Below are 12,372 nucleotides of genomic sequence, written 5' to 3'. Positions count from 1 at the left end.
GACTATGCTTGCTTGCTCATTCTTTTAAGCGAGAGCCACTGTTACTTTAGAAATGTTAACCGTTAGAAAAAGGTTGGGCTGCTCACTATATGTTATAGTGGGCCCTAAACCCAAATCAAGAAAAAACTTTAAACCGAAAGCCTGCGAGTGGAGCTTTTAGTACCCCTTTTAACACTTTTTGAATTTATTTCTTAAAACATCCCCAATTTTTTATTTATAAAATATTTTTAAAAAAAGTTGACTATCCTCCTACAAAATTTCAACCGATAAACAGTATTATTTATCCTTAATTATTTAGATAATTTCAATAAAAAAAAAATAAGGCTTTATAAAGAATTTCGTGACTCGTGGGAGGGTAGTAAAGCCTAATCAAAAGTCAAAACCTACATGAACATGGGCCTCAACCCAGTAAGCGATACGAGCCTGCTAGCAGCAGCCTGCACCAAAAACTGGGTATGAACATGAACAACTATGAACTTTGACTAATAATCTGCAATATTATAAAATTCATTCCTTTTTTTTTCTTTTTTTCACATTTGCTTGCACTTTAGTCCCATTCTTATTCTCATATTGGTACAAAAGGAGAGATGAAAGAAGTGTAAATGAATTGGCATCGATTCCTCTTCATCACAGGAAGTAGAAAGTTTTTGCTCCAAGTAACCTGAAAGGAGGGGAGGCTGACGAAGATTGCAGGGAGCAGGGCAGTGATCGTCCATTTTTGAACATTCAACGGTTGAAAAAGTCATTATAACAATTTTGGCTTTCGAAAAGTGATGCATTATCGATTTTGATTGTTGAGTTGCAGAGACAGATTGGATTTGTCTTGTTTTTGTTGTTTAGATTTTGAAGGAGTCAACCTCAACCATCAATGACAATGGACGCGTCCAATTCCCGGGTTCAGACGTTAGGTCAGACCGAGATTGACTGGGAAAAGTACGTATCGTATCCTCATCACTTTTTGCTTCATTCATCTTATTTTCTTAATTTAAATATCCGTCAATTTATTTAGAAATTTCTTAAGCTACAGGTGACTCTCGAGCCGATGATAGAATGTTTCCTCCGGAGAGTAGCCTTAGTATTAATCTCCCTTTAGTGAGGGGGGTGATATAAATTATTATTTTCATATGTTCCTTTGTGCAGTCTCCCAATATCTGATATTAAACATATCTATCTATGTGCTCTCTATATTTACATTTATTTTATAGCAAGCTAAGTTACACAAAGTGTGCTTGTGCTTGTATTGAATTATATATAGATTAGAAATGGTGGAAAAGTTTGAAACTCGTGTAGGGATACAAATTAACTTCAAAATGGAAGAATAAACTCCAACTCCTATGATTATACATGGTTATAATCATGAATCAATAGTAGTTTCAACATGTGACTCCAAAATGTGATTATTCAAGCAAGCCCTCAAAAGCATCAATATTTGTGATCTTGGTTGTAGTTTAACCCTAATTAAGAAATCAACTTGTGCATTTTTCTTTGCCCTTTCATACCTCCAACCATTATTTCCTAATTGTACACCTTTTTTAAAAAAAAAAAAACTACATGTTCTTATATGCTCATTCTGCAGGCTTGACAAAACAAAATTTTACATTGTTGGAGCTGGCCTCTTCACGGGGGTTACAGTGGCACTGTATCCAGTCTCTGTTGTAAAAACCAGGCTTCAGGTTGCTACAAAAGACACTGCTGAGAGAAATGCCTTTTCTGTTATCAGAGGTATTCTTAGAACTGATGGGATTCCTGGTCTGTACAGAGGTTTTGGTACAGTAATTACTGGTGCAATCCCTGCCAGGATACTATTTCTGACTGCTTTAGAGACGACAAAAGCAGCGGCTTTCAAGATAGTCGAACCATTTAAACTATCAGAACCTGCACAGGCAGCAATAGCAAATGGAATTGCTGGCATGACAGCATCAATGTGCGCTCAAGCTGTGTTTGTTCCAATTGACGTTGTATGTCATCTTTTCAACCGGTCATTTTTTGAAACATGTTGATATTAAAATTACATGTGGGGATTTGTACTTATGCATATATATGTATGTTCAGTTAATTGGGGAGTTTCTTACTTATGCTAAATTTGAAGGCTGTTACTTTAAGTTATAATTGACCCACATAATTGACTGGTTGTATTCTAATATTAGAGAAGTCTCCATTTAAACACTTACCCTTTTTTGGAAAAATAACTATGAACGGATACAATGTTGATCTATATATTAGTTTATGGCCTTTGTATTGCGTCCATTGTTTTCAGGAAATTTTGTTTGTTTTTGTGATCATAAATAAAAAGCTCATAATTCTATATCCATCCTTTTCTGATTTATTTTTCTATATCCATGCTTTTCTGATTTATTTATGTTTTCTTAAAAAGAAAAGGAAGGAAGAAGAGGGAATAATCAGAGAATGCAATCTGCTAAATATTCCATTATCAATGCTTTTCTGATGGACAAAAGAATAAAAAATATGTGAACAAAGAAGAAGAAGATATAGGTAGAGATATGCAGGATGCTAAATCTTTTTAGGATGAACTTTGAACAGGTTAGCCAAAAATTGATGGTGCAAGGGTATTCAGGCCATGCGAAGTATAGTGGTGGCCTGGATGTTGCTCGTAAGGTTATACAGTCTGATGGCCTTCGTGGATTATACAGAGGGTTTGGTCTATCTGTTATGACTTATTCCCCATCAAGTGCTGTCTGGTGGGCAAGTTATGGTTCAAGCCAGCGCGTCATTTGGAGGTGAAATGTTATTTTTTGTTCTCTGTGGAAGCTAAATGTCTATAAAATGATAAATTAGAATAGGAACATTCACTGATTAGTTAATGTTTCATCATCTTAGTCAACTACATCGTGATGTAACTTTAGATTGTAGATCAGACGCTTAATTTGCTGGCTAATCTGGGGAATTTCACTTTTATATAGATTTTAAGTCAATCACAATGATATCCTTAATGTTCCATGCCATTCGAAAGTGGTCACCAACTCCAAGTGTTTTCTTGCCCAAACTTAGATTTCAATTTCATTGATCTAAATCTTAGTTGTGTGGTGAATGAAGATATTGGCATTGGGAAGTTAGAAATTGCAAGTTCCATAAAATTAACTAATTGTTGGGCTTTCATGTGCAGTTTAAATAGATGAGCTATCAGCTTTTCATGAACTAACTACTGGCTATCAGGATGGATCCCAATGTTTCTTAATTATCCTGATTTTTTTCATTAGGTTCTTAGGCCATGGAACAGGCATTGATGACGCTGTACCTAGCCAGTCGAAAATAGTCCTAGTTCAAGCAACTGGAGGACTTATTGCCGGTGCAACAGCATCATGCATCACTACTCCATTGGACACTATCAAGACTCGCTTACAGGTCTTCTTCTTTCTTTTATAATTCCAATATCTTTTTTGGCTGTTATTGCATTGTGGTTGAGTTCATTTTCTAAGGGTATAAGTGAAAATAGCCAAATAGCAAATAGTTCTCTCTGAACATGTGTCTGTATGTAATAAAACGTAAAGGCCTTCACCTTTTTCTAGCATATTTTCCTTTATATTCTAATGTTTAGGCACTTTGGATGAGACTTAGCTACGTCATCTTTCTAAATGTAACTAGAAAAATATTTCAATGACTTTCTATATGTTTCCTTTCTATTCATGTGGGGTACGCTGGCTTGAAGCTTCACTTCATCATATAACTGCATATCTCTATGATTACATATGTTTTGTGTTAAAGAGCTATCTCGGCATTCTAGGTGATGGGGCATGATAGGAGACCCTCTGCAACTCAAGTTGTGAAAAAATTGATTTCAGAAGACGGATGGAAAGGTTTATATCGAGGATTGGGTCCGAGATTCTTCAGCATGTCGGCATGGGGAACGTCAATGATACTAGCCTATGAATATTTGAGTATGGGCTCTTTTCCTTTTGGACTTCCATTTATTATTAAAGGAACAATAACATGAACAAATATATAAATTGAACCTTGTTGTATGAATTTTGATGCATGAAACTACTAGGCGATCTCTGCAGTCTGTTGTTTGTCATTCTGATTGCTACTTTATTTTGTGGCCCATTTTTTGAAAGCCATAATCTCAGTGGTCATGGAACTGGACCCAGATGGTGGGGGTTCATGGTCTTGGATCCTGTGAGTCTGTATGATGACCACGTGGATGATCTGATGATTATTGATTCTCATTTTAGTGATCACAAACTCTCTCTTTATCATGCCATATAGTTTTATCAAATGAGTTCATTAGTTTAGACTGCAAGCATGAAGCATGTATTGCGGTTATGTGTTGGGTATTTGTCTGTCCCTGAATGTTGATGTATCTTTATCTTTTGTACTTTCTTGATTTCCCATGAAGAAAAAGTTTTCTTTTTCCTCTTTAGTGTTTAATCTGAATCTCCTTTATATGCATGTGTCTCTTGTTATTCTTAAAGCTGAGAAAATATTGTTGTTTTTTTTATTTTCAGAGCGACTGTGTGCCAAAGATGAATAATAGATGTGACCTAAACAATGGTCAGAACCATTCAAGTATTTGGGGTTCAGAGCTGCTGGGATTCAATATATATTTTTGGACATGGATGTGCTTGAACATCCTCAAAAGACTTTTCTTTTTCTTTTTTCTTTTTTCTTTTTTCTTTTTTCTTTTTTCTTTTTTCTAAATCTAGTATGCTAACGGAAGATTGATTGAATTTTTTGAAAGCTCTTTTAGATCTCGCCAAGATTCTTTTAAGCTAGATATTCTCCACCCCCACCCCTTTTATAGGAAATCATCTAGAATTTGCAGCATGTCCTCAATGAAGAATTCTTTGTTCCCAGTGAAGAATTGTTTGTTAGGCAACTCCAGGATATATGTATCAGCTATACAGTTTAGTCAGTTTGTTTATCAGACAGTTCACTTGCAATTTTTCCATTCCGGGATATATGTATCAGCTATGCTGTTCAACAATTCTGAGTTTGAAATATGGCAGAAATCTGTCTCCCTCTTATTTCTTGCTCTCACACATACACCTATGGCTTGTATTGAGTAATCTTGCGGATCCCTGGATATATTTGGCACTCAGGTTGACCAAAAATGTTGCTCGGAATTCAACAGAATCCATAGTTAAATTAACCTGTCATCATTTGCAGATCAATGTGGAAGATGTGGGTGGGTTCTATACATCGGTGAATAGAAGATGTGCACGTTATATCTCAAGTCCAGTCGTAAGTGAGAACAAAAGTGAAATACAAGATGGTATATAGAGCTTCTATTGGCCTGAGGAAACAGTAATCACATGTCATAACATTTTCAATTATTTAAGGATTTGAACAACATTCAAAATTCAGAACGATTAGACAAAAGAAACAGAGAGGATGGATGCTGCTCGTTCAGATATTTTGATAATACAAACTGTAGCTTCATTTGGCTTACAAAACTTTCATTGTAAATACTGACAGCAAATCGCACAAAATAACACTACATAAACAAGGGGAAACAAAATTTAATCTGACTTTCCAGTAAATATGATCTATCTTATAGATGCACAATGGCCAAAATAAAGGAAAATGATCAGCATATCCACTGTTATTGGTAGGAGATCATCGGCATACTAAAAGCAGCTTGAAAGAAGTTTGGCATCTACCAATTACAAACTTGTTCAGCATCTTCAACATAATCATCATCATCGTCATCAAGATCACTAACTCCAGTTTCACCGTCAACACCATCATCTTCATCATTGATTTTATCCATGTTATCACCATTGTTATTGTCTTTGTCACCTCTGCTTTTTGCAGCATATTCCTCAAGTGATGCGGAAGGAAATAATTCCCCAACTTTATTTTTGTTGGCTGGATTTTTTGCTGAATTTTCAGATTTACCTTTATCCATCTATTAGAATAAATAGCATTCAATGCTAAGCAAATTAAACTTTAGAAAAAAAAAAAAGCCACAACTCAATATGAGCACAAAAGGCAATTTATTCCTAGAATTAAAAAGGTTCAAGATCACAGACTGGTTAATATGATGATTCAAACACCTTCATGAAGCTATAGTAATCCAACTTCTGAAGTTTCAACCAATTTTTTCAGGACTTGCCTACGGAAACTTAATCTATTCAAACTGTGATTTTGGCCTACTAGGTAAGAGGTAGCAAGTTATATGTCTCAGTCAGACAGTCAAACAAGATGCCCTCTCCACTGCCACCACCCCTCTAATATCAAGGGAAGACGGGATAAGACACTGGTGTCTAATCAATAGTTCATAGTCAACCATGCAAATCAAAACTACAGAAAGCAGTTGAAATGGAAGATAATGCCCCAATCTTCATAGTCCATCTAACATAAAACTTCAGAAAGATATTCTCAAAACTGTCTTGTCTTACTATTGCATTGTTTCAGATGATTGTCAGAAAGACAATTATATAAATTCAAGTACTGAGAATAGAAGTTGAACACCCCAAAATATCCCTTCTTAACCTTGATTTTACTAGTAGTTCAAATCTCAAATGCAGTAAAACTCAACAATTTAACTTAGCATCAACAATATGGTTAATTTACTTTTTTGGACATGATTTTGATATTCCATCGCTGAGAAAGGGCCCATTTATATTTTTGATTGAAGTATGAATGTGGCTTGACTTGTGTCATTCAGACAAGTTGCCTCCTTAAAAAAGCAGTTGGTAAAGATCAATTGCAAACAAAATGAAAAAGCATTTGAAATTTTTCTTCACTTGGCAAAAAGAAACACATATATTTAGATCAAGAATAGCAGTGTAGGAGCTTACAGCACGTAGAAGAATTCTTCGATCTCTCTCTCGAGCATTTTTTAGTGCCTGTAATAAAATCCATATACCCGTCAGTTTAATTGTTAAAAGAAAAAACTCTAATTTTACAGGACAATCATATTGCTGACAAGTGAATACAAACTGCTTCAAGCATCTTTTGTTCAGCCTCTACCTCTGCAAGGTCTCTACAAAAAAATCAGAAGACAATGACACAGAGCTCCAAAAAAGTATTAACAATCTCAAAGAGAGGGGTGGGGGGAAGCAAATGGTTTTGCTAGTAATACCCAACTACTAAATTCAATCATATATTTAGACGATCAAAGAGAATTAGCCAAACCTTCCAATCACACGATCCACGCGGGAACAACACTTTGCACATACATTTTGTTCCTTCGCACAACCTAAGCCAACAACAACACTAGATAATGATAAAAAAAAAGAAGAAGACAGAAAATGGAAAAGCTCAATCATTGGCTTATTACTATATTATAGTCCCCAAAAATAGCACACCCACCAGGACAGAGGTTATGGTAAGCTTGACGTACGGCACGCTTGGTACAACGTTGACTGCACATTATCATTATAATCGATAATTACACATAGAAAATGATATCAAGGATTAAAAATGGTTTTACATGATAGAAATAAAGATGATGCATTAACATGTGAAAATAAAAAGAGAAAAGAAGGGTAGAAATCAAAATCAGACCACTTGGCAGGCTCAGAGAGAGGTTTATATTTGCCATAACGGCGTTTCCAATCAATCTGATCTTTACATCGAGGACATACTCCCGTTATCTCAGGGTAGGGTCTTAGTTTTCCACCAACTTCCTACTCATTAACAACACATAACAAACAAATTAGATTAAATTAAATTAATCAAGTAAGCAAGCTAACAGTTTCTAATTAATTAATGCTCACTCTTTCATTGATCTTCTGGCCAGCTTTCGGCTTCCAGGCGTAGCGGTTCTGGTGCTTCGGCGCGCCACGCCTGCTGCTGTTGCTGCTCATCTTCTACTTCTTTTTTTATTTGCTTTTGAATTTTGAGGTCAAGGTGGAGGTCGAGGATGACCTAATTATCTTTTAACCCAATAAACTTTGAGAGGAGCTTTTAACACCCCTCTCAAATTCTTTTTAGATTTGTTTATTAAAATATCTCAATTTAATTTATGAAATTCAAACTCATATATTAAAATTAATCATTTTTCTTAAAAAATTTATCTAAATAAGTATTTTTTAAGCTTTTATTTATAAAATATATTACAAATCTTAAAATCTTAAATTATTTTTTCTTATTATATAACTTTTATTTCCGTAACTCTAAAGTCTAAACTCTTATAAGTTTTTTAAATAAATAAAAATCTTTATTAACATTTAATATGTGTGTGTGTGTTTTTATGAAATGGAGTGAATGTAAAGAATTTTTAAATAGAATTTTTTAAGTGTTTAGTTGAATTCCCATTCAAAATTAAAAAAAATAATAATTTATCATTGGTTATTAAGGTAATTTCACTTGAAAATTGGTCTAATGAAGAATTTTAAGGGTTCCTAACCTTTCACTTTTGGGTCCATAATTTCCAAGAAAAATCATTTTATGATCCAATCCAACTTTCTCACTCTTGCCAATTACTTATTTTCAAGCTGCTAAAGATCTAATTCTAATGCTCAAATTAGTGTTTAGTTTAAGAGAAAAATAAAGAAATATTTGATAAAATAGGTCTTGGGTTGTTTCAGAAGAGTAGGATGACCTCCCAAAAGAGTCGAAATGTTTTTAAAGGATTGATTAGAGTGCTCCAGCAATAATTGATGTGTCCTTTAAAAGAATGATGAGCTAGTTCGATAGTAGAGTACTTGGGAGAAAAAAAGTAACTTTCATTTAAATTATCCTCTATGGTTTGAATTAGGATTCTTCGATTAAAGATTTGGATAAGGTGTCACATAGATCCTAATCATTTAATTAATTTATGCTTCTGCTCAGATTAATCTAAAGATAGCTGGTTTTGGGGTTAATTATTATGTGCTTTTTAGACATGAGCCCATGTAGGATTTATTGGTGTAAGGTTATGGAGTTAGATAACCTCTGCTTTGCCATACAATATTGTCGTTTGGTTTCTATCTTGTCATATACCACGCCAGCCCAATGACGTCTGGTGCAGCTAGTGAAGCAAATGACTTGTCAAGTGCATCACTTAAGCCATTTGCCTTAAACGATAACCCGTAGTTGCCGTTTTGAAGATTAAAGGTCATACACATGTGACACGTGTGGTCAAAGTTGTTTCAAACTTTTGTTAAGGTTGTTACGAATGGCGGAAACTTTCTGGGTTTATTACAAACCTAGTGACCGACGCTGATTGGTGAAAGAACTTTTTGGATCAATTTCTGGTTGTATACAAAGCCTTGCAGCTTGTTCTGTGGCTGGATAAGTGTTGGTTAAAAATCGAAATATTTGGATTGTAAATTGTAATTTTCATGCAACATGTAGAATTATTATAATTTAAAAATCATACCTTTATTTTTTTTTTATAGAAGTAATCTTGTTTGATAACAATCCATCACTAACATTCTTTCAAGTTATGATTTAAATTCTATTTGCATTTGTCATATGGGTATCTTTATCAGTACTCCAAGCAACCAGCAATAGAGAACTTTTTCTTTTAAAGTTAGAGAGAAAAAAAAAATTTGTTTTATATATTGTGTTTTCTTTTTTTCTTTTGAGAAAAAACAAGCCTTTTTTATATCTTTATAGTGGAAATCTAGACTCCTTATTTTATCTCTTTTTTAATTCTATTAAATCAAAAAGATATTATTTAAATTAAAAGATAAGATAAAGCCATTATTTTATCTCCTTTTATAATTCTATTAAATAAAAAATATTTTATTTAAATTAAAAGCATCACTTCTTCTTATTGTAGGAGCCGACCTTATAAGTTATACATAAAGTCCCTTACACACAAGCATATTAAATGGAGCATCCCCACCAAATAATATAATTAAGTTTAACCTAAATAGCAAGTCATCTTGATTATCAATCAAGTAATGGTGCTATCAATTAAGTGAGCTAATCTGAGAATCATTTATGTAGACACAATAGTGGCTACAATAATTAAATTTATAATTAAACTAGCTTGATTATTTAATTTCAAATCTACTCCACTAAAAGATTAAAAATGACATCCATAATTGTATGTTATCTAGGCTATTGTTCTCGAATAAGAATTCGACGCATGCCACATTGATTTCTTTACTGAACAATCTTTTATACCACATCGTTAATCTGCTATCCAATTAATTTAATTTCATATTGTTTCTTGATACTTATTAGTTTTCTCTAATGATCGTTTTCAACATACTAATTACGTTAACATATTCTACCCAAAGAATTTTATGATCAAGTACCTAAAACCTGTCAAGAGATATGTTGAACAAATTTTGTACTGTTAATATATAATATCACTACTCATAATTTCTTCTATTAAGATATTGGATAATCTCGACTATATGATCAAGTATCTCTCTCATTGGTAACTTAAATGGATTAACAATTATGATTATGAAACTATAATTAACTGAAGATTGAGATTGCAATAAAATCAATATCTATTAGATTTAATAAGTCTGAAAGTCATTTTGAGATTAATTAAATCTCATATGTGATTCAATTCAGTGCAGTCAAATTATATCAGTAAATTCATATACAATAAAGACAAATCATTCAATGAATTTATTACAATCTAAATATAAATAAAGCGTCCAACTCTATTTATGAACTGATGACTCAATTTATTTAATCATAAGATTACTTTTATTTGTCTTCTGTGAATCCATATAATGATCACATAAATACATATAATATGATTAAACGGACTTTATTTAAAATATTTATGAAATTAAGATATTTAAAAAATTATATTAAATATTTTATTAATCAAAAAATATATTTATTTAATCAAAAAATATATTTATAAATAAATAAATATAATTTAAAGAGCACATAATCCCAACAACAATTTCATTTATATTTTCTCTAAAGCATGTCCTCTTGTAAACTCATTGATAATAAAAGCTTTGGTCGATTTTCACGGTGGATGTAGGGATGATCATGGCCGAATCACTATAATATCTTCTCTTGTGTTAGTTTTGATTTTCATTGCTTCTCTGTGTATTAATTCTTGTATTTGTGTTAAATATTGATCTTAATCAAAAGATCAAGGTTAGTAGGACTTGATTTTGGGGATTATTAGTTTAAATTGTTGATTCTTGTATTTGTGTTAAATATTGATCTTAGTCAAAAGATTAGGGTTAGGACTTGATTTTGGGGATTATTAGTTTAAATAGGGGAGTCTTGAATTAAGTCATTTGCAGATTCAAGCTATGATGCTGATGATAGTAATAAAAATAATAGCATGCAATGACTTATAATCTCAATAAATTTTGGTAGTTGATTTCTGGTAACATACAGTATTTACCCCAAGTGTACATTGTAGCGTGCAAAAAACTAACGACGGCACGAGGCAGAAACCGATTCCGAAGGATGCTTGCCCTCATCTAAATTGCATTAATTTGATCATTTTGTAAGTTCTATTCATAGCCAGCTTCAGAAAAAATGGCAATTAATTACCTTCAGATCTGCAGAACTTTGGATTAATAAAGAAAGTGGAGAAGTTAATTAAAGATTTAATAACATAATTTTAATGATGTAATTAATTAATTATTACATCTTATTGCTACATCACAATTTTTCTTTTTTCTTTTTTGCAGTTGCCATAATACAAACAAATGTAGTAAGTGCATGAGCGATATCGCTGATTATCGTGCACGAAGCATCAAGAAATCAGCTGCCTCCACGCTTGCAAGTATTGTAGTAAGTGCAAGGGCGCCGATTGTTCCCGCTGATGGGTTTAATGCAATTGCCATATATTTTCGCATCACAGAATGGAGGTTTCTCCAGAGATCTATAAGATATGGGGTCTCCTCCAGAGGCCGCAAGAAGCCTATGACTCACTTCCGATTCCATCAGAACCTCTTCTGAGCCCGCAATTATGATGTTCATCATGGCGATGTTGTCTTTCAAAGACACGGAGGCTGCTGCTACCGACGTATTATTAATTATATATATGCAGCTGAATAATAATATTACTACTAGTACTGGTGCTGAAGAGAACCGACGAAGACATAATGGTCGGCTTATGATCATGATCAAATGGATTGATGATTTATTTCTTAGTCCTATCTATGTGACTATGTATAAGTTTCTGCAAGAGTACTTAAAAGATATAACTTGGCGATAGCCAGGAAAAAAAAAAAAAAAAGTATTAATGGATAATAAACGAAAGGCTTACAGCTATTCTTGCCCCTCAATTGACTTCGATCGTGGACTTGGTTTTCAATGAGTAAACCTCCTCAATACGATATAGGAAGCCAGCTAGGTCTCTTGCAATAATGCAAATGGATTGCAGTCCTACATGGTTTGTGCATTGAAACTAGGTAGCTACTTAGGTAGTGACATATGGTGGACGCATATGTTGTGGTGGGACATAATAAATGACCTCGCGAGTTGGCTCTGTTCAACCACTTTTCAATAAGTCTTGGGCAAAAAAACATACGAAAGCAT

The 12,372-nt window shown here is 33.4% G+C and overlaps 2 protein-coding genes across 9 annotated transcripts; one reads left to right on the top strand and one right to left on the bottom strand.

Moving 5' to 3' along the window:
• Window positions 1–325: 325 nt before the first annotated feature.
• LOC102614745 (uncharacterized) lies at window positions 326–5,199 on the top strand. Of its 7 annotated transcripts, XM_052443219.1 has the most exons (8): window positions 326–453; window positions 634–701; window positions 841–933; window positions 1,577–1,958; window positions 2,542–2,738; window positions 3,219–3,363; window positions 3,743–3,896; window positions 5,125–5,199. In XM_052443219.1, the coding sequence occupies exons 3-8, from the start codon at window positions 869–871 to the stop codon at window positions 5,166–5,168; spliced, it is 987 nt and encodes a 328-aa protein (XP_052299179.1). In that variant the 5' UTR covers window positions 326–453; window positions 634–701; window positions 841–868; the 3' UTR covers window positions 5,169–5,199. The 7 variants fall into 7 exon arrangements, with proteins under 7 accessions (XP_052299179.1, XP_006482779.1, XP_052299177.1 ...); XM_006482716.4 differs by having other exon boundaries at window positions 634–933; window positions 5,125–5,191; XM_052443217.1 differs by having other exon boundaries at window positions 361–453; window positions 552–933; window positions 5,125–5,191.
• A 128-nt stretch (window positions 5,200–5,327) lies between these two features.
• LOC102614270 (uncharacterized) lies at window positions 5,328–7,856 on the bottom strand. Of its 2 annotated transcripts, none has more exons than XM_006482714.4 (7): window positions 7,683–7,856; window positions 7,471–7,592; window positions 7,276–7,328; window positions 7,099–7,162; window positions 6,904–6,946; window positions 6,762–6,809; window positions 5,328–5,838 (listed from the first exon to the last, which is right to left on the bottom strand). In XM_006482714.4, exons 1-7 carry the CDS (start codon window positions 7,770–7,772, stop codon window positions 5,575–5,577), a joined length of 684 nt encoding a protein of 227 aa, XP_006482777.1. In that variant the 5' UTR covers window positions 7,773–7,856; the 3' UTR covers window positions 5,328–5,574. The 2 variants fall into 2 exon arrangements, with proteins under 2 accessions (XP_006482777.1, XP_006482778.1); XM_006482715.4 differs by having other exon boundaries at window positions 5,328–5,866; window positions 7,683–7,854.
• Between the last annotated feature and the right edge of the window lie 4,516 nt (window positions 7,857–12,372).

Source organism: Citrus sinensis, chromosome 6, assembly GCF_022201045.2.
Source record: "Citrus sinensis cultivar Valencia sweet orange chromosome 6, DVS_A1.0, whole genome shotgun sequence".
In the NCBI taxonomy this organism is placed as follows: domain Eukaryota; kingdom Viridiplantae; phylum Streptophyta; class Magnoliopsida; order Sapindales; family Rutaceae; genus Citrus; species Citrus sinensis.
This window is presented reverse-complemented; position numbering and strand designations above follow the sequence as displayed.

Bases quoted from the DNA above. Each gene is read 5' to 3' on its own strand.
- LOC102614745 (XM_052443219.1), top strand. From the start codon at position 869: ATGACAATGGACGCGTCCAATTCCCGGGTTCAGACGTTAGGTCAGACC. The intron at 3,364-3,742 runs GTCTTCTTCTTT...TCGGCATTCTAG, and splicing joins CTATCAAGACTCGCTTACAG to GTGATGGGGCATGATAGGAG. The intron at 3,897-5,124 runs GTATGGGCTCTT...CATCATTTGCAG, and splicing joins ACTAGCCTATGAATATTTGA to ATCAATGTGGAAGATGTGGG.
- LOC102614270 (XM_006482714.4), bottom strand. From the start codon at position 7,772: ATGAGCAGCAACAGCAGCAGGCGTGGCGCGCCGAAGCACCAGAACCGC. The intron at 6,810-6,903 runs GTTTGTATTCAC...ATTTTATTACAG, and splicing joins AACAAAAGATGCTTGAAGCA to GCACTAAAAAATGCTCGAGA. The intron at 5,839-6,761 runs GTAAGCTCCTAC...CTGAAAATTCAG, and splicing joins GAAGAATTCTTCTACGTGCT to CAAAAAATCCAGCCAACAAA.